Below are 27867 nucleotides of genomic sequence, written 5' to 3' on the forward strand. Positions count from 1 at the left end.
ACTTTGAATGGATCACTCTCCAGCGAAAATCCTTACCGTCCATTGCGGCATTTCCATCAACGGAGGCAGATTATATACCCACGGAGTCGAATAAAACCATTCATACCATAGCATAACCCCCTCTCTCAATGAACGATCTCGCTTTCAAATAAATAAATACAAATAAGACCGTGCGGCAACAACAAGCTGCAACTCAATTCTCGAATCTCCGATCAACCATAACCGCTGATTCGCCGGAAACCCTACTCCGTTCACCATTAGGTCGAGGCACTCTTCCGTTCAGCTCAATTTGAATCCCGTCGACGGCGAGGAGAGGAAACCTAATTTGCGAACTTCGTTTTCCTTTTTTTTCTTTTTCTTTCGGGAACGAAGAGGAACATTGCGGAGTGAAACAGCGCTAGTGAAGTTTAAATAGGGTTTTTGAGGCAACGAAGGTTCCAGAAGAAGGCAGTAATTGGAATTAATTTTGCTGGAATTATATGCTCTGCAGCTGCGGCTGTGCTTCTTCGATGAGTTCGTGCTGAATTCTGTTACAATTCGCGGATAGCTCTGTTCAGACACCATGGGTTACGATTCGGATAGCCCCTCGCAAGATGGGAGGGATGAAGGTGAGTTTTTCTTTGATGAAATTTGGGTAATAGTAGCATGAGAAATGCCGGAACAGGGAAAAGAAAAAAAAAGGAAAAAGAAGTAGCTAAGTAATTGAATGTATAGTCTAGTTGTTCAGTTGTTGTAGGCTCGGAACATGTTTCGTTTGCTTGTTCTGGCTGTTTATTATCATATTTAAGCTTTTCTCTCTTTAATATTAGGTTTAGAATTCGAAATAGGGTTGAATGGTTGCGCGGGAATCTAAGTTAGTGTCCATGTGCTTAAATTTGTAAGCTAAAGTTCATGTGGGAGTTTTGGTGGTGTTCTAGTATGTAATTTGGTTTCTTGTTTGGTATAGTTTGTTAACTCCATGTTTGGTGAATTTGAAATGATAGACGACGAAGAAGAATATGAGGATTCTGGCAAGGGTAATCGTTTTCTTGGGTTCATGTTTGGAAATGTAGATAACTCTGGTGATCTCGATGTTGATTATCTTGATGAGGTAATTTTATGCAGCCTTTATTGTTACTTTTGAATTTGGGGTCAACACGTTTGGAAAATCAGGATTGAGATGATGCATGCGTATATGTCATGTTCGGTTGCTTTTTGTTTTTTTGTTTTTACTGTCTGTCATACGTGCAATTCAATTTTGGAGGATTTTAGTATTTAGTGTGCAAACTGCGAAGACTGATAGATTATTTGCTACATTTGTGTTTGGTTGCTTGGTGGAAACTATCAGCAGTGATTTTGCCTTCTGCAACTGTCATTTTAGTGAAAATACTAATGTTTGGTTATTGTTGGATAGAATCGATTTTGCCTCCAAACCTCAGTTTGATTAGAAGTGATGAAAAGTAGCTTTTGCATTAGGTTGAAAATTTTACTTTAAATTTTATATCAAACTTGCTTTTAGGGTAAAAACATCCAAATATAAATGATTGCACTTCAAAATCAATTTTACAAAATTTATTTCTTTCAAGATCAATTTTGCTAATACTCATCCAAAGTTCCAAACACACCCTACAATAGTTAGGTCAAGTTTCTACTTTACAGATAAAATTGATCATTCTGTTTTAGGCATCCAAATTTACAGCTGATTTTGTAGTGCAATATGAGTTTGACCTGAAATTTATGTACAATAAGATTTTTGTTTTGATTAAATTCATGCCCTATTAGATTGCTGTTTACACTTTATGTTTTTAACTACCTTCTGTGATATGGGCATGCCAGATTATCAATGATCCAGGGAAGGATAAATTGGAGGTTCTAGGGAGGGGGGTCTCTCTAGAAAATAATTGCATCTTTAAGGATATGTATTCCCATTTTGAAAATTAAATTGTATTGATTGTTGAATGAGAAATTGCATATTCCATGTTGTTGTTATGCTTGGTTTATTTACGTTTCCGTGTTTCGGTGAGAAACTGTAAAGCTGGTGCTAAATAAGCATATTTCCTTTTTAGGACGCAAAGGAGCATCTTTCTGCATTAGCTGATAAGCTGGGTCCATCACTGACAGATATAGATGTAAGTAAATCTAAATATCATTATCTGGCTGTATTGTTCAAGTTTGGAATTCAAAATGCTATCTGTTGATGTGGTTAACAATTGTTAATTTAATTATCAGATTTTCCTTCTATATTTCATTTCTCTCTCTTCTTCTATTTTGATGATGATGATGCTAGTTTGTTGGTTGCAGTTGTCAGGAAAATCACCACAAACACCACCTGACGTTGTTGAACAAGGTGAAGTTGTCTGCCAGGAAAAACTATATCATGCAGTTTTTGATATTCTGTTGGTATCATTTTTTTCCCTCATCAACTGAGAGCACTTCACCTGTGTTTTATTTCTACTAGAATTCTTTCCCACATGACATATGCTTGGTAGAAAATATCATATGAAAGAATAAAATTTTGTAAATCTTATAGGAGAAATGCTAGCAACACACTATTTTGAACTCATTCTCTGCTATTGGCTGAAACTTATTGGAAATCACAAATTTTTGTATGTCCCACTCCTTATTTAGTGACTCTCCTCATTTTGTAGTTTTAATTTTTTTTAGCAAATTGTAGAGTGTGTTGCTAGCATTCCTCATCTTATGTATCCTCCATGGTATTGGAGGATTAGAGTTGAGTCAGTTGACGCTGGGTGTTACTCTCCATTCTGGAAAATATTATATAAAAAAGTTGTTTTTGTAAAATTAAGACCTCAGTTGTTATGCCTGATGCTAGGTGTTAGTAAGGGCCAGTGGCACTAGTCAATAGAAGTAGATCGAGAAAACAATCTGATATGAATTTTCAGTGATGGCTTGTGACTGGTATTAATGAACATGTGTGGATAATAGTCATTCGTTAACTCCATATAGTGTCACATAGCTATTGGTTGGCTCCTAAAATATGGGGTAGGTGCTCCTGGCTTTTGTTTGCACCAAAATGAATTTCCTTAGGTGATGTGCATTTTAGTCGAAATGAATTGATTTATTAAACAGTAAACACTTCATTGGACCCTTTTTGGGATTTGATCAGTAGAAGGTTGTTAAGGTTTTATGCAGTTGAGCTCTTTTTTTACGGGGCTTTGATGCAATTTAGAGCAAAATGCAAGAAATTTACCATGTGAGGATCGCATGTGCAACATCCCTAGATCATCCTTTCATACAAGGTTCTCACATGACTAGGTCATCTTGTGCAACATCCCTAGAATTCCTACACGGTGCGTCTCATGGTATTTTTCCACTTAGGGCATTATGCCAATATTCCTTTCTCTCATCATAAGACATACTCCTGTGAGGATTGCATGTGAGGGGTAGGGTTTTGATTTGGATCTCATAATTTATTCATTGAGGTTCTTTGACAGATTTACAGAGGGTTTTGAGAGTATTTCAGGCTGATCTTCAGTTATTTTGTTATTGTTATTTTCTGTTGGGAGGATTCTTGACCCTTCTGCTCTAACATTTCTTTATCCTTGGAAATTTCATTTGATAAAGCTAATTCACATCGAAGGCATTAGCTGTCTGTAAAATAGTATGAATTTGATGAAATGAAGCATTGGTTGCAAAATAAGCCATCTCTTTTCCCTCCCCTGTAAAATAGTTTACTAACTGTGATTCTTTTTAATCTTAGACTGTGATGTAAAAGCTGAAGACGCTGTTGATTATGAAGATATTGATGAAGAATATGATGGTCCAGAGACAGAAGCTGCCAATGAAGAGGACTATTTATTGCCAAAAAAAGAATTTTTCTCTTCTGAAGCCTCTGTATGTTTGGAATCCAAAGCTTCTGTCTTTGATGATGAAAATTATGATGAAGAATCTGAAAAGGAGCAAGACTTTGTGAATGACGATTCTAAAGTTTATAACATCCCTTTAGCTGGTAATATTTTTTTACATGAATTGCACCACTTTGTTATTGCTGTTGTGCTTTGTTTTGTCTGCTTTTAACTTACGATATAGATTTACATGTTATGTTGGTTTCAGTTCTCATAAAGGTGAAGAAGCTATGGTTCATGTAATCTAGTTCTAGCATATTGGCTGGAGACAGATGTATTGTTTGTCATGCATGAGAATGCTTTGATTTTTTACTTTTTAATTTTTTATGGCTCTCCTTATTTGAACCTTTAAGATAGTTCTCTTTCACTTTCGCTGAGGACAGGTTTGGAAGTAGATGCTGTTTGATTCATAGATGGTCTGTTAGGCATTTTGTCCATTGCCATGTGATTGTTTAATCATATCCAGTATGCTTTACCAGGTCCTTTATGATTTTTTTTTTTTTTTGATCAGCAAAGATAATTGTATATATATAAGAAGTACCAGAGGTACAAACATTACAAGTAAGGATCGATAAGCTAATGGTTCCAAATCAGACTAAAGACAGTCTGAAAGGGAACCAAGCTGAGTATATCCTAACCAAAGCCGTCTCTAAGGTTAGAGGACCAATGATTATAATGTATTACAAAATGTGGCTCGAAATTTTTGAGCCAAGACCACAACAGAAACAGTGCGTCGTCCAGCAGTTTGTTGGCATTAAGTGTGCCATTAGAGAAAAGTAAGTTGTTCCTCTGCTTCCAAATTGTCCATGTCAAAGCCAGCCACCAACACCTCCATCTAGTTGCCCCAATACCAGCAGGCTTGCCAAGTGTATGTTGGAGGAAGTGCATCTTGGGGTTTTCTGGTAGTGCTGTAATGGTGTCAACCCAAGATAAAGACTCCCACTAGATATGAATAATTTTATTGCACTGGAAGAATAAGTGCCCTGCAGATTCCTCGCTGGTCATGCAGAAAGGGCACAAGCAGTCACTCATTTCAACCTGTCGTCTTCTCAGATTTGTCTTTGTTGGCAATCTATCTCGAATTAGTCTCCAAGCAAAAACTGAAACTTTCTTTGGAACCTTTAATTTCCAAAGTTCCGCAAAAACTCCATCAGCGCTGGCCTCTATGATTTCCCCCTGCAGCAGATTGTATGCACTTTTTGTCGAATAGATGCCGCTTGGCTCCGCTTTCCAGACCCACTCATCTCTTCTGCATGGGTGAACTGTCTTGCCCTCAATATCATTTAAAAAACTGTCAGCCATGGTAACCTCACTATCAAATAATGATCTCCTCCATCTAAAATCCCATTCCCACCCCGAGTCCGATTGCGCTCCCAATTGCTGTATAACATGGTTTTGCTGGTTGGAAATGGAATATAGTCTTGGATACTTTGCTACAAGAGAGATGTCATCGTTAATCCATGTGTCCTCCCAAAATTTTATTATAATCCCTCCTGAACCTGTGGATGACATGTTTGCATTCTGTTTGACACATCCAATTTAGAAATTGAATGTGCATGAGTGTGACTAGGCACAGGTTCTATTGTGAACTAGTTTCATATATTTTAATTCAATTGACAAAGGCAAAGAATACCTATCCTTTGGGAAATTGATTTGCGCTGTGCTGGAAATGCATAAAAAAGATTAAAAAACCCTACTTATTAACGGTGGTATTTGAATCCAACTAGTGTATAGGTTTGGATCTTAACAATAATAGCTTTGTGTTTGACCAAAAGCTGATACCTTATCATTCAGCGCAACTCAGCTCAATTCAACAACATATGATTTTGTGAGGATTGAAGCTTGAAAATCTTTGGAAAGAAAATTAAAAATGATTGGTTTTCCTGAATGAATGGTAGATGGACCTCATTTCATATTGGACTTTTGCAGTTTACATATGCTAGCTTTGTTCTTTCAGGGGAGCAGGAAGAGAGTTTTGTGGATGCATCTAAAGAAGAGAGTTCGCTTGAACATGAATTACATGTTGACTCACCGCAGACTGAAGAGTTGGATGCTGATGTACAAAAACTTGAGGAGGTTTGTTTCATTTTTGCTACCTCCTAAATATTTCTTTTTGCCTTTTGATGTTTATTCTCGTTCAAATTACAGGGTTTTGGGTATAAGGGAGGGAAATGACATAAAAGAGATTGAATGCATTGAGATCAATATTTTTTGAGTTGATTTCATGTAAAGTGTTACAATGGTACAAAACATAAGGCAAAACTTGTTCAAAAAGAAAATGTAAGTCAGAACACATAAGTAATTTTTGACCTAAAGCTGCCTACTCAGCGAATGCATATGCCACATTAGTATACTTAGTTCTCAAACTACACTGATGTGAATATTTATAGTTGTGTGGCTTGAGCCTGTGACCACATGATCATTCTTCATAATTTAGTCCCTTTTTGGACTTGATTAATTTTAGGGAAACATAGCTCCCCCATACTGATCTCAAATCCCCCCCTGCCAAAAAAGAAAGAAAGGGTCTATCTGTTTAATAATAAGTTGTTTTGAACATCAGATAATATAAATCTCAACAGACACTAAATTGAAACCTAAAATGAAATGCTCTTGGGGACATTATGGTGCTGTTTGATCCTTGCTTTTTTTTTTTATCAGCTAAAATATGTATATATAGTATTAATAATGAGTAATAACTGTTAACAGTACCAGAGGTATTGTTTTCTGTACATTCTGCCACACTATTACCATCTCTATTCCAGTTTGGGAGTCTAATATATATTGTAAGCAGTATATTTTAGAGTGCCAAGTCCCTGTGATGTAAAGCATGTTAAATCCCACCCACAAATGAACCTTATCCCCGCTACAAAAGCCAAGCTTTAATATTACTGGTCCATACATGAAATGGTATTTCAAAATCCTTTTCCATGTTTTTCAGCCACAACCAACAAAAGAAAACCACCTCCTCCAGCACTTTCTGACCATCAAATTCTTCATTGGAGAAAACCAACCTGTTCCTATAATGCCATATACGCCATGTCAAAGCTACCCACAGTGTTTGCCACCTATTCTGAATCACACCTTCCATACAGCAGTATGAGTGCTGTAAGAAGTGTTCCTTTGGTGTTTGTGGCAATACTGTAGACACTCCTACCACATTGGTATGATCCTATTAGAGTTAAAGAATAAATGTGAATCTTCATCCATCGACAAACATGACGGACATCTGGAATCCTGTAGATCCACATTTCTTCTTAATAGATTCACCCTTGTTGGAATTCTGTCCCTCATCAATCCCATCAGGCCCTCAACCACGATCTTAAACAGAAAAGGGGCTAATGGGTCCCCTTGCCTGAGGCCTCTTTGGGGGAGGAACTCATCTATGTATGGGGCTCCCATTAACCAACACTGAGACTGTAGAAGACTTCAAGCATCCTGCGATCTATCACACCCACTTTTCACAGAATTCCATCCTCTTCATCATGTAAAGGAGGAAATCCCTACACACAGAATCGTATGCTTTTTCGTAGTCCACCTTAAAAACTAAGCATTTCTTTTGTTTCTCCTCGCCCTGTTAACAACCTCATTAACAATGACAACGCTGTGCAACAAGTGCCTTCCTTCTATAAATGCGCTTTGACGCTCATCGATGATGCATGATAAGATTCTCTTTAGCTTCCTTGATAGAATCTTGGCCACAATCTTATAAATACACCCTACCTAGTAGATAGGCCTATACTCATTAAGACCCTGTAGATCTTGAACTTTTGGAATCAAGGCCAAAAAAGATGCATTGCTTCCTTTCGAAAAGATGTCGTTTGCATGAAATTCCCCAAGAAATCTAAGAAACTCTGATTTAAGAACCTCCCAGAATTCCTTGATGAATTTGAAATTGAGCCCATCTGGACTTGGACTCTTGGAGCTTCCACATTCCCACACAGCTGCCTGACCTCTGCTTCCTCGAAAGGGGCTATCAGCATGACATTATCTGACTGATCAATAGTCTTGAAATCAACCCCATCCAGCAGTGGCCTCAACTCAGGAGATTCTTGAAATCTGGTCCTAAAAAATTGCCTCACTGCCTCCTTTACGCGTTTAGGCTCCTCAATGCAAGCTCCTCTAACAGACACACCGGCATGTTATGACGATGTTTCCAATTGACTAGCAAGTGGTAATACCTTGAGTTGCAATCGCCCTCCTTCTGTCATCTAACCCTTGTCTTCTGTCTTAGGATAGATCCTTTTGGGTGTGCTGCCTACCAAAGTTCACCCTGTAATTTCCTTCTTAGCTGCACTTCTTCACCACTCAGTGGGCTGTTTTCCCCCTTCACCTCAAGCTCATTCAACTTTTTCTCAATGGTGGAGAATTTTTGCTGAACATCATCAAATTGGTCCTTGTTCCACGCTTTCAGATGTTGTTTGAGCCTCTTCAGCTTTTCCTTCAATATATATCCCCCCAGCCGTGGACCAAACACCCATCCCAAGCTTTGACAAATTTCTTAAATGATGTATCTTGGAACCAACAATCTAATGTGCTTAAAGGCTTTGGCCCCAATTCGCGTCAGAAATCTTAAGCAAAACGGGGCAATGATCCGAGAAATTACAGTCCAAGATAAATTATGTACTCCCTTGCCATTTTAGTAGCCATTCCAGAGATATTCTGATTCTGTCCAGCCTGCTTTTTGCTAACCCATTCGGCCTGTACCATTATATTTTTGCCCCACAACATGGTACGTCCTCAATATCCATGACAACAATCTAGTCATTGAACTCCTTCATAGGTCCTCCTTCGTGCTCCCACTGATTGAGGCCCACTCTTTCTGATGGCCTTCTTATACTGTTGAAGTCCCCTACAACACACCACATTGCAACTTGACTTGCTTCTTTAATTCGCTTTATTTCTTCCCACAGATTTCTTTTCAGTGCCGAAACACATGGTGTATAAATATTTGCAATGGTAATTCTTTCGCCATCACACCTCCACACTCCCTCCAATACAATGAATCTAGTACCAATGATCTTCCTTTCAACAAAGAAAGTTGACTCATTCCACAAACACCACACACTTCCAGCATTATTGATTGTTGGACTCTCTGCCCAGCATACCTCTGAATCCCCCCACAATGCTTGACATACCCACTTATCCACCCAATCTCGCTTAGTTTCCTGAATACATAACAAATCCACTTGTTCCTTTACCACAATCCTGCACATAGAACTCCACTTAACCCCCCTCCCAAACCTCTAATATTATAAGTTATAATTTTCATTAATCACCCATACTGCTTCCCAACCTTTCCACCACTCCTCTGTTTTTTTCCTTCTAAGATAGCAATCTTGGACATCATTTTTCCTTCCTCTGCTTCATAACTGACCCCCATATCTTTTGCCATAGTCCAAGTGTTTGTTGCTTCCTTCAAGGTCTCACTTGAAAGAGAAATCGAAACCTATTGCATTGTATGACCAGCATCCTTTTTTCTGTTATTTCTGTCCCACAAGGCCACCTCTTTAAGCCCACTCCCGCCTTTCATCAAAATAGGTGATCCATTTTCTTTTGATGCAACAGGGCCTTCAGAGTTGGCCCAATTCTCCTTTTTGGTCACTATGTTATTTTCCCCTCCTATACCACCACTTGACTTCAAAGGCCCAATTTCCCCTTTTTGTTTTCTATTTCTACTATAAACCATCAATACAAAATTAGGCCCATTACTTTGCTCCAAAGCTGTTATTCTCTTAAAAGGACTTTCCTTGTCTGCTAACTCAACATTTGTTGGCCCCACTAAAACACCTGATTGAGTTCTCTCTCCCCTTTTGTCCTCACTTCCGTTGCTTTTAGACTCAGGCTCGCCTTGAAATCTTCCCCTAAGAGACTACAATCTTCTTTTTTCTCTGCAAGAGTAGGTGCGCCGCGCTCAACAAAGAAGGGTTGTTGTTACCTGCTGATGTCGCCATGTCTTTCTCTGTATAGGTATGGTCACCCTGTACCCCGCCAAAAGCATGCCCTTGCTCTTCCTTTTCTACTCCTCCTCGCACAGTTTGTGTGGGCTCACATGTCACAAAATTTTGAACCACTATGCCCTGGTTGACCGATTTCAACGTGACCGTTGTGGGAGCCCTTTTTGTCTCGCCACCCTACCTACTACTGTCCCTAGAGTTTCCCCCACCTTTTCCACCGCTGGCCTTAACCCTGACCGGTTGAAGTTTTACGTCGAACTGAGAGAACACCGACGCCACCTCCATACAGACATCACTCTTGCGAACGAGATTTTCTCCAATGAATCTAGAAAGTTCCACCTACTACATCTACATCTTCTTGACTTATAGCAAGTCTCCTCTACGATTTTGACGGCAAAATCGACGCCATTGATTTTTGCTGTCACGGAGTGGTTAGTCAGTGGTGACCATACTGTTTTGACGAGAACTTTAGTGCGATTAACTCTTCATAGGTTCTCAACATCATCATCAACATCTTTAAATTCTCCAACACTCCCTACTATCTTCTTGGCGTTCTCTGTATCCCAAGCACGAAGAGGGATACCCCAACACAACACTCAAACCATCCTAAAACTTGTTTTCATCTCCGGACTCTGCTTCTTAAGAGAATGGAACATAGATAGCCCACTTATGACACCCTCTTTGCAAAGCTCTTGGATTCTATCTTTGCACACCCTGTGATCAGAATCATATCTCCTCCGCACCGTCCTAGCAGAGTTCCTCATCCAAGTTGTCAAAGTACATTGGGTTCCTTAGGTACCCAACCCAAGCTTTTTCCAACCATGCTTTGGTTTCCATCGGCACCGATAGTACGATGGAAGAGTGCGACTTGTGAAATCCCCTATTTGAAGATGTCTTGTTTTGCTGGTTACACCTAGGTAGCCACCTCTTCTCTGGGCTCTTGTTGCTACTCTCGGGTATCGCCGCCTTCGCACTTGTACCTGCTTATTTGTTGTTGGTTTGTTTATCCTTTTCGCTATCAAGAGCTGTCGTTAGCGATGTTCCAGTGTCCTTCCACGCCACAATCTTTTGAACAACACCTTTGCCAAGTTGCATGCTTACCTCCGTTGCTTTACCTTTATTGGAAAAAACCCAAGTCTTACATCGACTAAAGATAAAGCCAAGTAAGAGTATATAAGTGGGGGAAAACCCTCACCCCTTGAGCTAACTTTTAGGGTTGAGTTAGGACTAAACTCACATTTTAAGAATCTAAGATGGTATCAGAGCATATCCAATATTATTCAAAAGGCTCACCCACCATTGTTATTCACGCACCTAACCCAAGAAGTGTTAGGCGTGAGGGGGTGTATTGGAAAAAACTCAAATCCCACATTGGCTAAAGATAAAGCCAAGTAAGAGTATATAAGTGAGGGGTAACCCTCACCTCTTGAGCTAGCTTTTTGGGTTGAGTTAGGCCTAAACTCACATTCTAAGAATCTAAGAACCTTTGTCCTTCATGATCGATACCGCCTTAGCAGCATCGTCTTCATTTCCAGCCTCCCTTTTGTCTCTACCATGTTTTGGCACGTTCACGTGCAGCTTCAAGCCTCCGAGAATAATATTATCAAGCTGTTGTTCCAAGTACCGGACGTTTGAAACACTTATGAACCTGACGAAGCCATATCTCCGACCACTTCTATTTTCTCACAATATAAACTTCCTTGACGTCCCCCCATTTCTTGAAAGCTCGCCATAAGTCTATTTCTCCAACTCTGTCAGGGAATCGGGTGAAATAGAAAGAAGATATGTCAGAAGAATCCCTCCAATTTCTGTTTCTCTCCGATTGCTGCCAGTCATGCGCCATTGCCGTTGTTGTGTCGCCGTCGTTCCCTCTCCTGGTGAAGCTAACACGGGACTTCTCTCTCACTGTCTCGTGAAAACTCTCTATTTCTCTCTCTACCTCTCATTCTCTCTCTGCCTAAATGGAGCTTATGTTGATGTTTTGATATTTGTTGTCATGCTGTTCTAACCTCTATCAATGGTTTTAGACCAACTATGAAATTGGTGAAGGTACTAGTTCATAGTACATGGTTGAATCAGCCTCTTTGATCCTTGTATCCAACCCTGCCTAGTGGGAAAAAGCTTGGTTTTTGTAGTGGTGATATGGGGGCATGCTAGAGATATAAACCTGTGCCAAACTTAGTTTTTGGAGGTTTGCTACTTGAAATATGCACAATTGCTCATAACTCCCACCTTGTTTTGAAATGGTGGCCTTACTGGCCTATTTACTATTTTACTTGATGCACTTGAGAAATATGCAAAATATTAGGATGCTGTTTCAGTTTGGTACTGAATTGATTGTACATAACTAAAGTGGGGTGGGGGAGTATGAAAGAGTAAAAGGATTTCTGCATGATGAATGCAGCTTCGCTCCATTTGTGTGTGTTTATATTATTAATTGTAGGTTTAGTACATGTGTACTATAGGTGTAGTACCCTGCTACAAGCCCAGCCAATTAGTAATGAACACACTAACATGTATTTCTCTAACATTGATGATAATTATTGTTGATAGGATTATAAATTTCATGGTTGACTTTCTATTGACATGTTAATGTCTTAATTGATGAAAAAACAGGATGGCCCTGAAGTTCAGAAAAGGTCTATGGCTATGCCATTGCCTGTTTTATGTGTGGAAGATGGTGTGGCAATTTTACGTTTCTCTGAAATCTTTGGCATTCATGAACCTCTCAGAAAGGGAGAAAAGAGAGAGCATCGACATTCTATTCCTAGAGGTAGTTGGAGATTGGAAATGTTTATTTGAATTTTGTCTTCATTTGTCAGTCTATTATATCTTGTAGGAGAGGTATCGTTAGAAAACTTAAATAGTTGTTGCACAATTTATACAATATGTGAATGAAATTTAGAATTGTCAATGATGAGATTTGATTTGAATGGCAAAATGAATGCTATCTTTCTTCAGTGTTTGTCAGTGTGGCTTCTGCCTTAATTGACTCCCCCCCCCCCCCTCTTGTTTACAGATAGATACAAGTCTTTCGATTTAACTGATGATTTTGTAGAAGAGGATGAAGAGGAATTTCTCAAGGGCTTCTCCCAGAGTCTCTCTCTTTCTAAACAGGTTTGTGTAGTTCATAATGATGTATCAGAAAGCAATGATGTTGACTTGGAGTTTCCAAAATTTGGATTTCTTCATGCGGATGCCTCAGTGGACAGGAAAGATGATCAACAATCAAAGGACTCGTGTCATAGTGCTGAACCGATGAAAGGGGATTTTGTAGAAGATCATTTCTGGAAAGATCATCCTTTCATGTTGGCCAACTTTTATCCTCTTGATCAGCAAGACTGGGAAGATAAAATCCTTTGGGGCAATTCTCCTGTTCCAAGTTATAATAATGTTGAAAGCTGTGAAATTTCTGGACCCGAGTTGGGAGCTTCTGGTGGCAGTGAAATAGAAATTGAAAGTGGGATCCATAATATTCAGATGGAGCCTCAGAAGGTACTGGAGGATAAAAATCATAATGTCTTAATGCGCAGCTCTCCTGTCAAATTGGAGCCCTTTGGCTCAAGGGATTCTTCTGGAGCTAAGACCAATTTAATATCCAGAAGTCTCTTTCACCCCCAACTTCTAAGGTTAGAATCCAGATCTGAAGTGGATAGTTCTAGTCTTGCAGATGGAAGAGATGCAGAGATATCTGAGCATAATCAAAGTGGTCAAGTGAAGCGCTTTACCAAGGTTATATCACAAAACAGAGACATGATGGAGGGCTCCTGGTTAGACAAGATAATATGGGAGGAGCTTGATCAGCCTACAGTGAAACCGAAGCTTATCTTTGATCTTCAGGATGATCAAATGCACTTTGAAGTTTTAGATACCAAGGATGGTACACATCTTTGCCTTCATGCTGGGGCTATGATTTTAACTCATTCTTTAAAATTAAGCAGCGGGGATTCTTCTGAGCTACCAGGACATGGAAGTCAATATGGATGGCGATATGTTGCTAATGACAAACACTATTCAAACCGTAAAACTTCTCAGCAACTGAAATCAAATTCCAAAAAACGCTCAGCTCATGGTGTCAAAGTTTTTCACTCACAACCTGCACTGAAGCTGCAGACAATGAAATTGAAATTGAGCAAGTAAGAATTTATTTGTTTGGAGGTGGTAACACTTTTGGTTTGTACTTTGTAGCATGTGTAACCTCTTTTGAGACATTCTTGCTTAGTTAGAATATTGTGTTTTTTGAAATGAAGTTCTGGTTGATTCTTACATGTAAGCTTGTTTGATGTTTGTTTGGCTAATTGATACCTAATTTGGTTAGAGCACTCTATCTCCAAATATTTTGGGCTTTCTATTTTTCTTGGTTTTTATGCACTATTCTTGAAGAATATAACTTGAGTCCACAGTTTTTCATGAACCAGGTTCTTTTGGAAAAATTGTATTTATTCATCTGTCTTGGTGTAGGTGAACTTTTGTTGGTACCACAATGTTTTTCATAATATAATTAGTATATTCAATGTATACACCGAGCTTAATAGGGTACATTGTAGAATTTTCTTACTAACTTATTGTCCTAGACTAAGCTTGACAGTATATATTTACAAAACATCCCAAAGTTACCCGAGATGTGACCACCTATGTGAACTGTACTGAAGGTCTTCATTGTTAATAAAGGATTCCATTGCTTGCTCATAATCAGTCACCATTAGACTAGTTCGTTCATTGATCTGTTAGTTATCTACAACAGTGTTTGGATTTCTTATGCCATATATCAAGTTCTTGCAAAACCTTTATTGATTTGTGTATAAGTGAGCCATGCCATTGCTTTAATTTTATCTGGCACTTTAATATCTATTGTGAGTATTGTCTACATGTGCATTCTAGATTTTCTGTCATTATAATCTTACCAACTCTTTTGCAGTAAAGATATTGCAAATTTTCACCGGCCAAAAGCACTATGGTATCCCCATGACAATGAGGTGGCTGTCAAAGAACAAGGGAAATTGCCAACACAAGGACCCATGAAAATTATTATAAAGAGTTTGGGTGGCAAGGGGAGTAAACTGCATGTCGATGTTGAAGAAACTCTCTCTTCTGTTAAAGCAAAAGCTTCCAAAAAGCTAGGTTGTGAATTTTTTCATGTATAATAAAATTTCTTATCTCTGTTATGGAATTAAAATCATAATTAAACTGCAAGTTTATTCTGGTCTTCAGCGTACTGTCTCCTCTTCTGTATGACTGACCTGAGATTTTTTTGGGGGGTAGATTTTAAGGTATCAGAAACAGTGAAAACATTTTATTTGGGGAGGGAGCTTGAAGATCACAAGTCACTTGCTGCACAAAATGTTCAACCAAACTCCTTGTTACATCTTGTTCGTACAAAGATACATTTGTGGCCAAAAGCACAAAGGGTTCCTGGTGAGAACAAGTCCTTGCGTCCTCCTGGGGCATTCAAGAAAAAGTCTGATCTGTCTGTAAAAGATGGACATGTTTTTCTGATGGAGTAAGTGACCTGAAACTCTTATGCTGCTATTACATGTTTTGCTTTCCATTGGGGCAACATTATTTTCATATTTTGTGTTGAAATTATATAGTTTTAGATATTGAGGGAGGAAAAGAGATAAAAGAAAATTAAGCACTGAATTAATATTAGCTTAGAATTTCATTAGCATTTTGTGAATTGGGCAGTGGCTCGGTTATTGAAAGGGGAAATCCTTGAATATTCAATATTCAATAATAAAAACATTCTCTTCTCATTTATTTTCTGGCTTCCTAACATACTGTGTAATAGTTAATCCCCATCTTAAAACATAAATTATTGCAAGTCTTGCAATTTATGTTTTTTCTGCATAGAATATATCTCAAGCATGTTATCATGACTCCAAATCTAATACATCCAAGAGCAATGTTGTTTCCGCAATTGATTTTAATATTTTGTTAATTTCTTATCTGCAATGGTCATACTCTTGTTACTTTGTTTCTCCTTCGGGTTTCTCTAAATGAATGAGGATTGTGGATACTCCACTGAGATTCTGTGGATTGCATTGAATATTATAACAGTGTTTTACTGTAATGTTGTGTGTCAAGGATGGCCACACTAAGCCTTTATTTATGATGAGCAAATAGGATTAGCATTGATTACATAGGATTAATCTAATAATGAGTTATAAGGACTAAATCACTAATTACTATCTAATCATAAATAACAGAATAATATGTAATCTTAATTCTTAACAAATAGGTTCTCTTTGTAGGTATTGTGAAGAAAGGCCTTTACTTTTGAGCAATGTTGGAATGGGTGCAAGACTTTGTACATACTATCAAAAATGCTCACCAGATGACCAATCTGGCTCCTTATTACGCAACACAGATAGTAGATTGGGGCACATTATTTCCCTGGATCCTGCTGATAAATTTCCTTTCCTTGGAGATTTAAAGCCTGGTTGCAGTCAGTCATCACTAGAGACAAATATGTATAGAGCACCCATATTTCCCCATAAAGTTCCATTAACTGACTACCTGCTGGTTCGTTCATCAAAGGGAAAGCTATCATTAAGGCGCATTGATAAAATTAATGTTGTCGGACAGCAGGTCTGTATATTCTTGATAAGTGCTTTTTGTTAATTGTCTACTTTTAAGTTTTTTGAATCTTTGAGTTAGTTGTTTGGTAAAATCTTAATGGATGTGATATTTTGAGTAGTCATACTCATAATTATGTGGTATTTATATCTTGACTAACTTTTCTTTGTTTCATATGCAATTTGCCTACCAAAGTCCCAAGTTATGTCTCTGAAAATTTGACAGTGGCATGAAAAAAAGTGCATCTTATAATTGTGATGTGTGATAATAATTTTTATACTATGCTTTGCAGGAGCCTCTCATGGAGGTATTATCACCTGGAAGTAAAAATCTTCAGACTTACATGATGAACAGGCTATTGGTACACATGTGCCGTGAATTCCAAGCAGCAGAGAAGCGACATTTGCCTCCGTATATTGGTGTTGATGAATTTCTCTCACAGTTTCCTTACCAATCAGAAGCATCATTCCGTAAGAAAATCAAGGAATATGCCAATTTACAGGTATAAGAGAGTCACAAAGCTTGCCACCCAAGCAATTTATAAGAAATGGATGCTTAATAGAATTCCTTAGGGCTTGTTTAGTTTTTGAAAATGTCTTCTGTTTTCATTTCTTGCTTTCATAAATAATTACAAAAAAAGTGACATTGTTTTCAAAGATTTACATAGGAAACAGTGGAAATAACAAAATTATTGTTTTCTGTATAGATTCTTGAAAACAAGAAATAAAGTAAAAACATTGTGAAATTTTTGTAATTATTTATGAAAATAGGAAATGAAAAAAAAAACATTTTCTCAAACCAATTATTTTCAAAGAGAGAAAAATGAAAATTTCTGCCAGACAATTTTATATTGGAATTACAATCTTTTTTTTTCCTGATTACGTTTGCTGTATACCTGAATGCTTCATTCAATATCTATTATTTACTGCAGAGGGGAACAAATGGACAGTCAATTTTGGTTAAAAAGCGAAATTTTCGCATTTGGTCAGAGGATGAATTGAGAAAAATGGTTACACCAGAGCTTGTAAGTTATATCATATGACATTCTGTTTTTTCATTTATAAATTAAAACATGTCATTCTGTTGAAATGCACTATTAATAGCAAAATAAATCATCTTTAAAACATGCAATGAAGATTTGGAACTTGCATTGTAAAACTTAATCCCTCAACAGCATGATTTGTAGAGTTCTTTTTGGTTCATATCTGATGCTTTTGGGTTGTTGAAAAAATGAGGCTTCAAAAAACAATACGGCTAAATTACTCTCTTGGTTCCTCTTTTTATTTAATTTGTTCAATTTGGTCCCTTAAAATTAAATAAAGAGAGGGACCAATGGAGTAATTTAGCCAAACAATAATGCATTTTATTGGATGCTCAGTGTGCTTTGTATGCTCGCCTTCTATTATTTTTTATGATCTTGTAAGTTTGATGGTCTGTAATCTACATGCTGCTTAGCTTGGGATGCATTTGTGTGTTGAAAGTGAATTAATTGCTTTGTCCAGAATTTGGGTACTTTTGCTTTGTTGTTTATTTGTTATAAGATCTATCTGTTATATTGCTTCATTTAATATGGTTTCTTCTTTGTCTTGTTTTTGTTATAAATTTTTTTAGGTTTGTGCTTACGAAAGCATGCAAGCTAGCCTCTACCGTCTAAAACATTTAGGAATTACTGAAACACACCCGACTAATATTTCATCTGCAATGAGTCGTCTTCCTGATGAAGCAATAGCATTGGCTGCTGCATCACACATCGAGAGGGAACTGCAGATTACTCCTTGGAACTTGAGTTGCAATTTTGTTGCCTGTACAAGCCAGGTGATCTATGCTAAATCTGATTTTGAGTTTATTTGGCATTGGCATCTATCCTGGTTATGTGCTGAAAATTTGTTTATATATGTCCATTTGATTATTTTGAGGGTAGAAGTGAAAATGGGTTTATAAAGTAAAAGGAAAATACGGGAGGAAAAATTAAAGAAAGCATAGTTGACCATCAAGGATGAACCAACTACTATAGAATGATCTCATTGTAGGTATTCTTGTCTGATGTAAAGTATAATTTCTCCATAATTATTTACTGACTTGTGTAGGTTCTTCATACATTTGCACTTGTTTAAAATTTTATACAAGATCTTGAAGCTTGAAAACATGCTATTGTTTTTCACTAAGAATCTTGTGCCAAGGCTTGAGAATTGTGTGCCCTCTAAGATTTTTTTAAAACTTTTTTGATAAACAAAAAATATTTTTAAATAGACTTTTAATTACACTTAGTCTGGACTGAGTGTAATTTTGGTCCATCAAGTTTTTTTTCATGACAATTAAAATGAAGCAATCAAAAGCAAAAAACTTATCTTTCTATCTTTTGACCTCTCATTTATATTTTGCAATTTGAAAATTGCACCAGAAAATAGAAGCTCACTGCAGTATGTTATAAAGGTGACCTCTTCTGCTATGTTATGTTTTGATAAGATGGTATTGCTTCTTGACATTTGCATGAAGCAAGCGACTTGTCCTGAAAGATATTAGTTCTGCATCCACAAGTTACCTAGAATTGCTGCAATTCTTCCATTTGAGTGTCATATGAATCCTATAAAATTTGAATGGAAAGTGTAAAAAATAGTTGTTATAATTGAATTTAGAAACACTCAGCAATGGAATTCATGCATCTGTTTACAATTGTAGTGATAATTTGCTTCTGTGTGTAGAATTAATTGGCGGTGCATTATTTATTTGAGAAATGTTTCTTGTACATAATTGTACAACAATTTGTACAACTAAAAGAGAGAGAGAGAGAGAGAAATTTGAGATGTAATAAATGATGTAATGAAGAGAGATGGACATAAAAAATGTTGTACAAATTATTGTATGAATTATTGTATGTGTATTACATCTCTGTTTATTTATTTTTTATTTTTTGCTGTTCAAAATGGGAGTTATGTTTTCAGAAGATAGGGATTATTATGATTTATTTCTTCTTTTTAATCTAATGAAAATTTACAACACCCTATGATGCATAGATACGATACGAGTATCGGATGCAATATGTATTCGATACGACGATATAATTATTTAAAAATATATAGGATATGATCCATGTAGGATACATATTTAGAAATATGTACAAATTCATAAAACATAATAAATAAATATATACTTAAAATTCAGCTAATCCAATTTAAAAACATATTTTCTTGGATATTACTAAAAACAAAAATAATTTACATATAGGAACAGTACTATCAATCTCATTCCTTTCTTGAAATCATTCATAAATAGAACAATTTCAATTTTTGGTTCATTAAGGGACAATATTTCTATATTATACATTCTAATGTGTTTGACTATTTGGATACTTCACCAATACGTATTGGTGAAGTATCCAAGCTTTTAAAGCATCTTATGAAAATCCAATAGTATCAGTATCCATTACAGATTCGTGAAACAAATTGAAAATCGGTGCTTCATAGACTACACTGCAATAAGTATGTTTGTTATTTTTTGTTCTAGTAGTTGACTAAATTAATCATGAGTTTTCATCCCCTGTTGGTGGAATTGTTTTTTGACAGGGTAAGGAAAATATTGAACGAATGGAAATTACTGGTGTTGGTGATCCTTCTGGTCGTGGCATGGGTTTTAGCTATGCTCGGGCACCTCCAAAGGCACCAGTGTCTAGTGCAATGGTGAAAAAGAAAGCAGCTGCTAACCGTGGAGGTTCTACTGTTACCGGTACAGATGCTGATCTACGTAGATTAAGCATGGATGCTGCACGAGAGGTGTGTGGTATTTTTGTGATCTGTTCTGAACTGTATGTATTTATGTAAGCTATAGAGCTTGACTTTAAAAAAGGCTTTACTTTCCAGCAGGTGAAGATTTTCCTCGCATATTGTACTTAGTTGTGATATGAATAAAGATGAGATTAGTGGAGAATCTTGTTTTGTAAACTTTAGAAATGAAAATTTGTGCAGCAAAATGTTCTGATCTCTAATGAATATCTATATCAATAAATGGTGTCTTGAAAAGCCGTGGATATTTGATTTCATTAATGTATTATTCTAGTATTCCATTTACTTGAATATGAAATTATGAATAGACAAGTATTTGGCAAGAGCCTATTTGATTGCCCTTCATTCTTTTATCCTTTTCATTAATCTCAGCTACAATTGAAAACTGAATTTGGTTCCGCGATATATGCTTATTTTGCTTATTAGTATTCTTTGTTTCTATTTAGTATTTTTTTCTTTTTGTCCAGATTTTATTCCAAACACTAGTTTGGTTTGTCTTATTAGTGTCTAGTTGACTTCTGAGTGCAATTATAAGGATGGAATAGCATTGCATATTTAATTCCTAGGATTCCTGCTTTTAATCTCAAGTATGGTCTTATCCAGGTTCTTCTTAAGTTCAATGTTCCTGAGGAAGTCATTGCAAAACAAACTAGGTGGCATCGCATTGCTATGATACGGAAACTTTCAAGTGAACAAGCTACATCTGGGGTTAAGGTTGATCCAACAACTATCAGCAAATATGCTCGTGGCCAGCGAATGTCCTTTCTTCAGTTACAGCAGCAGACCAGAGAGAAATGCCAGGAGATTTGGGATCGACAAGTTCAAAGTCTGTCAGCTGTAAATGGTGATGAAAATGAAAGTGATTCAGAAGGGAATAGTGATTTGGATTCTTTTGCTGGAGATCTGGAAAATTTACTTGATGCTGAGGAGTGTGAAGAAGGAGAAGAGGGTACCAATGACTTAAAACGTGATAAGGGAGATGGCGTTAAGGGTCTTAAAATGAGAAGACGCCCAACTTTAGCTCAGGCAGAGGAGGAAATAGAAGATGAAGCAGCTGAGGCTGCTGAATTATGCAGGCTGCTTATGGATGGTATGACATTTCATTGATTATTGAACTATTATTTCCAGATCCTGTTAGGGCTGCTCTAATGTAATGACTATAAGTTATTAATTGGATCAATATTTTGAAATTGAAGTCAAAGACGCTACTTGTCATATTTGACTTTTTTTTTCTTTTCGCAATAATATGTCCAGATTATGAAGCTGACAGAAAGAAAAAGAAGAAAGCTAAAGTTATGGTGGGAGAAGCAAGATTGGTACCGAAGATGCAATCAAAATTTTCCTTTGACAATGCTGAACAAGTTAAGCAAATAACTAATACTTTACAATTAGATGGAACTAATCACTTGAAAGAGGATGCAATCACAGATCTTAGGGAGGTAAGATGATAATTAGTTTATTCACATTGTCTTGTCATTAGCATCTTGTTTAAAACACTTTCAGAAAATATTTGAAGATCTGATCATAAATATGTAAAGAATTAATTACCTATAAATGAGGCCTAATTATTTTATATTTTTATTACACGTTTTTGGCAGGAGGAAAACGTTCCTGCTAAAAAAAGCAAATCACTGAAGGTCAATAAAGCCAAGAAGAATGATATTATGCCTATTAGTATACCCAATAAAAAAATCAAATTGAATATGGGAGAAGGAATTAAGGTAAGTGATCAATTTTAATCTGTTTCGTCACTCTTTTCTCCTCATAGATAAATCCTTTTAAATAGTTGAGTTTATGTATAAGCAATAGTATTAAACACTGATTATTTTGTATAGAAACACTATGAACACACTCTTATGGATACACTCTCTTATTGGTTGAAATTTATTGAAAATGACAATTTTGTGGGTCTCAAATCGTATTTAATGATGCTCTCTCCTAATTTTGTAGTTTTCAATATTTTTTAACCAATTAGAGAAAGTGTGCTTAAATGAGTGTGTTCTTAGCACTTATCTTTTTTGTATAATAGTATGACTGTTGATAAAGAGAGCGACAAGTGCATTCATGACTGTACCCAAGTTTTGTGGGTTTTTTGCTTTGTCTTTTAGTTTTTTGTGTTATAAAAATATTTTTTATCTCATATTTTGAATTACGACGAGGGCGATCACAACAGTAAAGTTGTCATGACCCTATCCTAGGATCGTGACTGGCGCACAAACTACAGTTTATCCAGTCTGGCTAGTCTGAGGGTAATACTATATCAAGACACAAATAAAAGATAACACGGGGTTACCGAAAATCTGATAAAGCCTCCCCTATAAACATAACAATCCATATCTTGATTCATCAACTGTGAAACCATACAAACTATATATAGATATATATCCAACCCAACAATCAAGTGCCAGAACAACTATAGAGAGCACCACAACTTATGTCCTTGACATACACATAGCTCACTATTTCAAGTAGTTAGTAATCATATAACATAGTACTAGATGGAATGGTGTAAGCTACTGCAGGAGGTCAGCAAGAGGAATGGTGTAAGGAATTATGGAAGATAAAAATCCCTAGTAAGATTGCGGTTTTTGCTTGGTGGCTGTTAAGGGACAAATTACCAACAAAGAAGAATCTGCTCAGGAGACAAATGCAGATTCAGGATATGTGTTGCCCTTTTTGCAGAGGTGCTGAGGAGGAGGTATCTCACCTGTTCTTCCACTGCATCATGATCCAACCAATTTGGTGGGAATCGATGTCTTGGTTGAATATTAAATGTGCTTTCCCCCTCAGGCCTACACAACATTTTCTCCAGCATATAGGTATACAGACAGAAGGATTAAGAGGCAAGAGATGGAGGTATTGGTGGTTGGCGATAACATGGGCTATTTGGAAGCTTAGAAACAGAATGTTGTTCTCCAATGCAGAATTCGATGCTAATCGATTGTTTGATGAAGCTATTTTCTTGACCTGGATTTGGCTTAGACATTTTGAGAAAGATTTCACAACCCATCTAAATCAATGGTCAAGCAATATTAGACAGGGTTTTGTTTATGTAATGGGTGATACTAATAGAACAAATTAGATGTTCTCCTAATATCTAGAATACCATTCATCTCTGGTGTCTAGATGTAAGGACTGTATATCCCTTTTGTATTAGTACCTCTGGTACTTTCTTAATCCTATATATATAATACATTTATTTTGCTGATAAAAAAAAATATAACATAGTACTAATCATAGCTTTTTAAAACATCATAATTACTCGTAGAAATCAAAATCACCAAAATATATTATTTTGAAATTTACTTGCTTCTCCTAAAATCAATCAAAAGTTCCACTAAGTAGATTAGCTACTCACAACCGAAGAGAACCAAATCAAACTCTTCAATGCCGTTGGGAGGAGCAACCACTGTATTTTCCAAGGAATCTAGGCATTAAGATCAAAAGAACAAGAGATTAGACAAAATCCCCAAATTAAAATGCCTATGGTTTTTAGGAAGTCACAACAATTAAATTTCCAACACCTCACACATAACCCATTACTAATTACTAATCTATGCTATTAATTTACCATCTACCCTTATGGATTATGGGTTTACCTCCCAAGAGCTCATCTAGAGTGTTTTAAAGAGATTGGTATTGTTCCCTTTAATCACTTTCCCATGCTTGGGTACGACAAGGCTGTAAGGAACTTTTGAGACAAAAGGGGGAGGGAATGGGTGGGAAGGAAAGAGATGCATATGGGGTTGGAGAATGGGTCAAGTGAGGAATGAAGGGAGGGTTGTATTTTTAGAAAACATGATGTTGAGAAGTGGGAGTGGGGGGTCTCGGGTTTGTTTTAAAATAAACCAGGATTTTTTTCCCTCTTCTTCCACTTAAAGTGGAATGGTGCATTTCACAAATTGTCTTGATGACCAGTTGGTCATGGGTTCCGGAAAACTCTTCGGGCACTGAGATACGTTACTTAGTTATAATATTTTTTGAATTCTAACTTTAATTTGAATTTGTAACTGCTGCATGTATTTTCAAATGGAGTTTAAGTAAATGTTAATTATGGTTTTACTTGCCAAGCTTCCCCTTCCAAAAGTTACACAAGATCTTGATTTTGACAACCTTGGATCAACCTTAGGCAACTAATAAAGAGGGAATTTGATCATTAAGGTTAAATCCAAAGTGTATATAGTAGTAGTTACATTTCATTCTATTGAATGATGGAGAAATTAGGGCCGTCCTTCTTGTCTGGAACTGCTTATGATTTTTACAGTAATTGCTAGAGTGGAACTAAATACATGGAAGGTTTAATTACTCATTTGATGTCTATGGTTACAAAAAAAAATTTCAGTCCCTATACATAAAAACATCTCCTTTTAGTTCCAATACATATCATTTTTAATCCCATTTACACATATCATTTTAATCCCTTTCAGTCCCTATGGCGAAGACTAAAATGGATTTAAAATGGTATGTTTTTAAGTATAGGGACTAAAAGAGAAAGTTTTTGTAACTATAGGGACCAAATGAGTAATTAAACCTACATGAAAATAGTCTTCTTGATGCATGTTCAGAAATGCAATATATTATTGTGTATATTGCAGATGTGCTAAAAACTTATTGATCTATGTATGTGTTTGAGTTTTGTGTTCACATTCTTTCAGGATGATTGTAATAATGTTTTTAAATTTTACTCTGCCTCCTGAAATTATCTTTGATTTATGTCTGAAGAACCAGGTATTTAAGGAGAAAAAACCATCAAGGGAAACTTTTGTTTGTGGAGCATGTGGTAAGGTGTGTATCTTGAGTTGTTTACAGCCTATTTACCCTTTACAATTAGTTTTTGACACATGTTGCTTATGGTTTGATGCTTTTGATAACTTTTTTTCTTACAAAAAATATTTTTAAAAAATCATTTCTGTAGATGTAAAGTTAAATTGTTACTTCACAAGTGTATTTTGAAAACAAAGCATGATCAAGAAACCAAAATAAATCTAAATTTTCTACATTAATAAATAAAAAGATATCAATTAATTTAAAATAGAAGGGTATATTTAGTTACGTGAACGTTTTGCCCCATTCTTTGATATATAGTATTATTGTAATTATTTTGTTGATGAACCAGGCTGGGCACATGCGAACGAATAAGAACTGTCCAAAATATGGTGAAGATCTAGAAACTCAACTTGAATCTGCAGACATGGAAAAATCATCTGGAAAATCTAGCTTTGTGGATCCCTCTAGTCTCTCCCAGCATAAAGCTCCCTCCAAAAAGTCAATGTCTAAAAGCGCAACAAAAGTTGCTCCTGTTGACAATTCAACAAAAATTCCATTGAAATTCAAATGCAGCTCCACAGAGAAATCTTCTGATAAACCTGCAGTAGAAACCCTGCAGAGTTCTGACAAGCCAGTCACTTCTGACTCAGAAACTGCAAAGTCTGCTAAGGTTAATAAGATAATTATTCCCAAGAAAGTGAAACCAGATGATACGCTGGCTGAATCTCGTAAGCATGCTATTGTTATACGGCCTCCTACTGATTCAGGTAGAGGACAGGTTGATTCTCATAAGTTCCCAATTAAAATACGCCCGCCTACAGAAATAGATAGGGAGCAAAGCCACAAAAAGATTGTTATAAAGCGTACAAAGGAAGTTATTGATCTGGAACTGGACAGTCCTGGTGGAAACACTGGACTTCAACACAGAAAAACTAAAAGAATTGTTGAATTGTCAAATTTTGAGAAACAAAAGAAACAGGAGACTGTGTATGGAACTGAAGGTTTTAAAAAATGGAACAGTAAAGAGGACAGAAGATGGCGGGAAGAGCAAGAGAAATGGAGAAATGATGCAAGGCTTCGAGAAGAAGACAGAGCAAGAAGGCATCACAAAGAAGAAATCAGGATGCTCAAAGAGCAAGAAAGGTTAGACGAGATAAAAAGATTTGAAGAAGATATTAGAAGAGAAAGGGAGGAGGAAGAGCGACAAAAAGCTAAGAAGAAAAAGAAGAAGAAGAAACCTGAGTTAAGAGATGAGTATTTAGATGACCCCAGAGCAAGAAGACATGATAAGAGAATGCCAGAAAGAGACCGAAGTGGAAAAAGGAGATCTGTTACTGAGTTAGGAAAGATTGGTGCAGATTATATGCCGCCAACAAAACGCCGAAGAGGGGGAGGGGGAGAGGTACATTTCTATCCTTGTTCTTCATCTTCATACATGTTAATTAGACACAAATTAGCAATAGCTACTTGGTCATTTATGACATGAAAGTGCTAATATCTGTCCAGCAGTTGAGGAAAGTTGAGGAAAATATTGAGGACTGGAAAGAAAACAGTCCTGGAGCCAAATTCATGTCATTGCCATGATTATTTTTGTTGTGAATTCAAGATTTTGTCTAGAATTGTAATTCAAATGTTAGCAGCCTGCTTTTTTTCTTTTTTCTTTAGTAGTTCAAATTAAGCTACAAATACCTTTACATTCTGCAAAATGAAGATCATAATGATTTATTGATTTACATTTGGGATGTCATCAAGTTGAGTGCAGGGGTGCCCCTCCTGTGGGAGTATAACCTTCACCCCTTGACAGAGGCTCACCTTGTTTTCTTACTGAGCAGTCCTATTTTTCTATTTTCTCTATGTTTCTTGATAGAAGAGTTTAGTCTTCAGTATTGTTTCTTAAGCTTTGAAAGACTGCCATTTTTATTTTGAGCAAATAAACTATGCAAATGCCCAAAAGAAACAATGTCATTTAGTTGTGTTTATGATTTATGCAGTAAAACTATGATATATGATTTTGGTTAGAAATAGTTTTGAAGTTATTTGTATGGCTGCGGTGCTAGTGCTTGTCTTTTTTACTATGGTTTTGTAGCATTTATTGTGTGTTTCACTTGGCTTGAGCTAGCTCTATCTTAACTTAAATTTTCCTATGAAGGTTGGTTTGGCAAATATCTTGGAGAGCGTTGTGGACACCATTGTGAAAGATAGGTATGATCTATCGTATCTTTTCTTGAAACCGGTGTCGAAGAAGGAGGCTCCCGACTACCTGGACGTTATAGAGAGGCCTATGGATCTTTCCAGAATCAGGGAGAGAGTACGGAATATGGAGTACAAGAGCCGAGAAGATTTCAGGCACGACATGTGGCAGATTACTTTTAATGCACATAAATATAACGACGGGCGAAATCCAGGAATTCCCCCGCTTGCAGATATGCTTTTGGAATATTGTGATTATTTGTTGAATGAGAATGATGATAGCCTCACTGAAGCAGAAGCTGGCATTGAAATTAGAGATTTCTAAACCATTTCAAATTCAGATCATGATCTGGAGGTCTGTTTGGTAGAGCTAAATGATTTTTCAAATGTTGTGTAAATATGGTTTTAAAAGATACCAAAATGCCTCCTGTATTTTTATTAACGATATGCAAAGAGGGTTGCAAGTTGTAAACAAGGGTGATGTATCAACCATGTAGCTCGTTAAATTTTCAGCGTGTAACAATGTAGATTGAGACCACTAAAAAGAATTCTTTTAGATGATAAACAAACAAAATAAAAGCAGAATAGCAGTAGTTATGGACATATGTATTTACTATCAGTAATCTTTTTTTTTGGAGAACTTCACTATTATTTAACGATAGTTTTTCTAATGGAATTAATCCTTTAATTTTACTAATTGTTGCAATTAATTTTTTTCGTCATTTTCTTACTTCAAATTTCCGTAATTAAAACAAT

General features: G+C 36.5%; 1 protein-coding gene across 2 annotated transcripts; it reads left to right on the forward strand.

The window, feature by feature from the left end:
- On the forward strand, window positions 1-27714 carry LOC114424957 (transcription initiation factor TFIID subunit 1-like). Of its 2 annotated transcripts, XM_028391652.1 has the most exons (21): window positions 1-608; window positions 984-1090; window positions 2046-2108; window positions 2281-2326; window positions 3701-3949; window positions 5803-5921; window positions 12416-12572; window positions 12819-13935; window positions 14718-14920; window positions 15062-15299; window positions 16051-16387; window positions 16668-16877; window positions 17307-17399; window positions 17987-18190; window positions 19939-20145; window positions 20758-21244; window positions 21409-21593; window positions 21753-21875; window positions 24877-24939; window positions 25271-26323; window positions 27071-27714. In XM_028391652.1, the coding sequence occupies exons 1-21, from the start codon at window positions 563-565 to the stop codon at window positions 27434-27436; spliced, it is 5673 nt and encodes a 1890-aa protein (XP_028247453.1). In that variant the 5' UTR covers window positions 1-562; the 3' UTR covers window positions 27437-27714. The 2 variants fall into 2 exon arrangements, with proteins under 2 accessions (XP_028247453.1, XP_028247454.1); XM_028391653.1 differs by lacking the exons at window positions 1-608; window positions 984-1090; window positions 2046-2108; window positions 2281-2326 and adding an exon at window positions 3069-3290.
- Window positions 27715-27867: the final 153 nt, after the last annotated feature.

This window comes from Glycine soja, chromosome 9 (assembly GCF_004193775.1).
Source record: "Glycine soja cultivar W05 chromosome 9, ASM419377v2, whole genome shotgun sequence".
NCBI lineage: Eukaryota > Viridiplantae > Streptophyta > Magnoliopsida > Fabales > Fabaceae > Glycine > Glycine soja.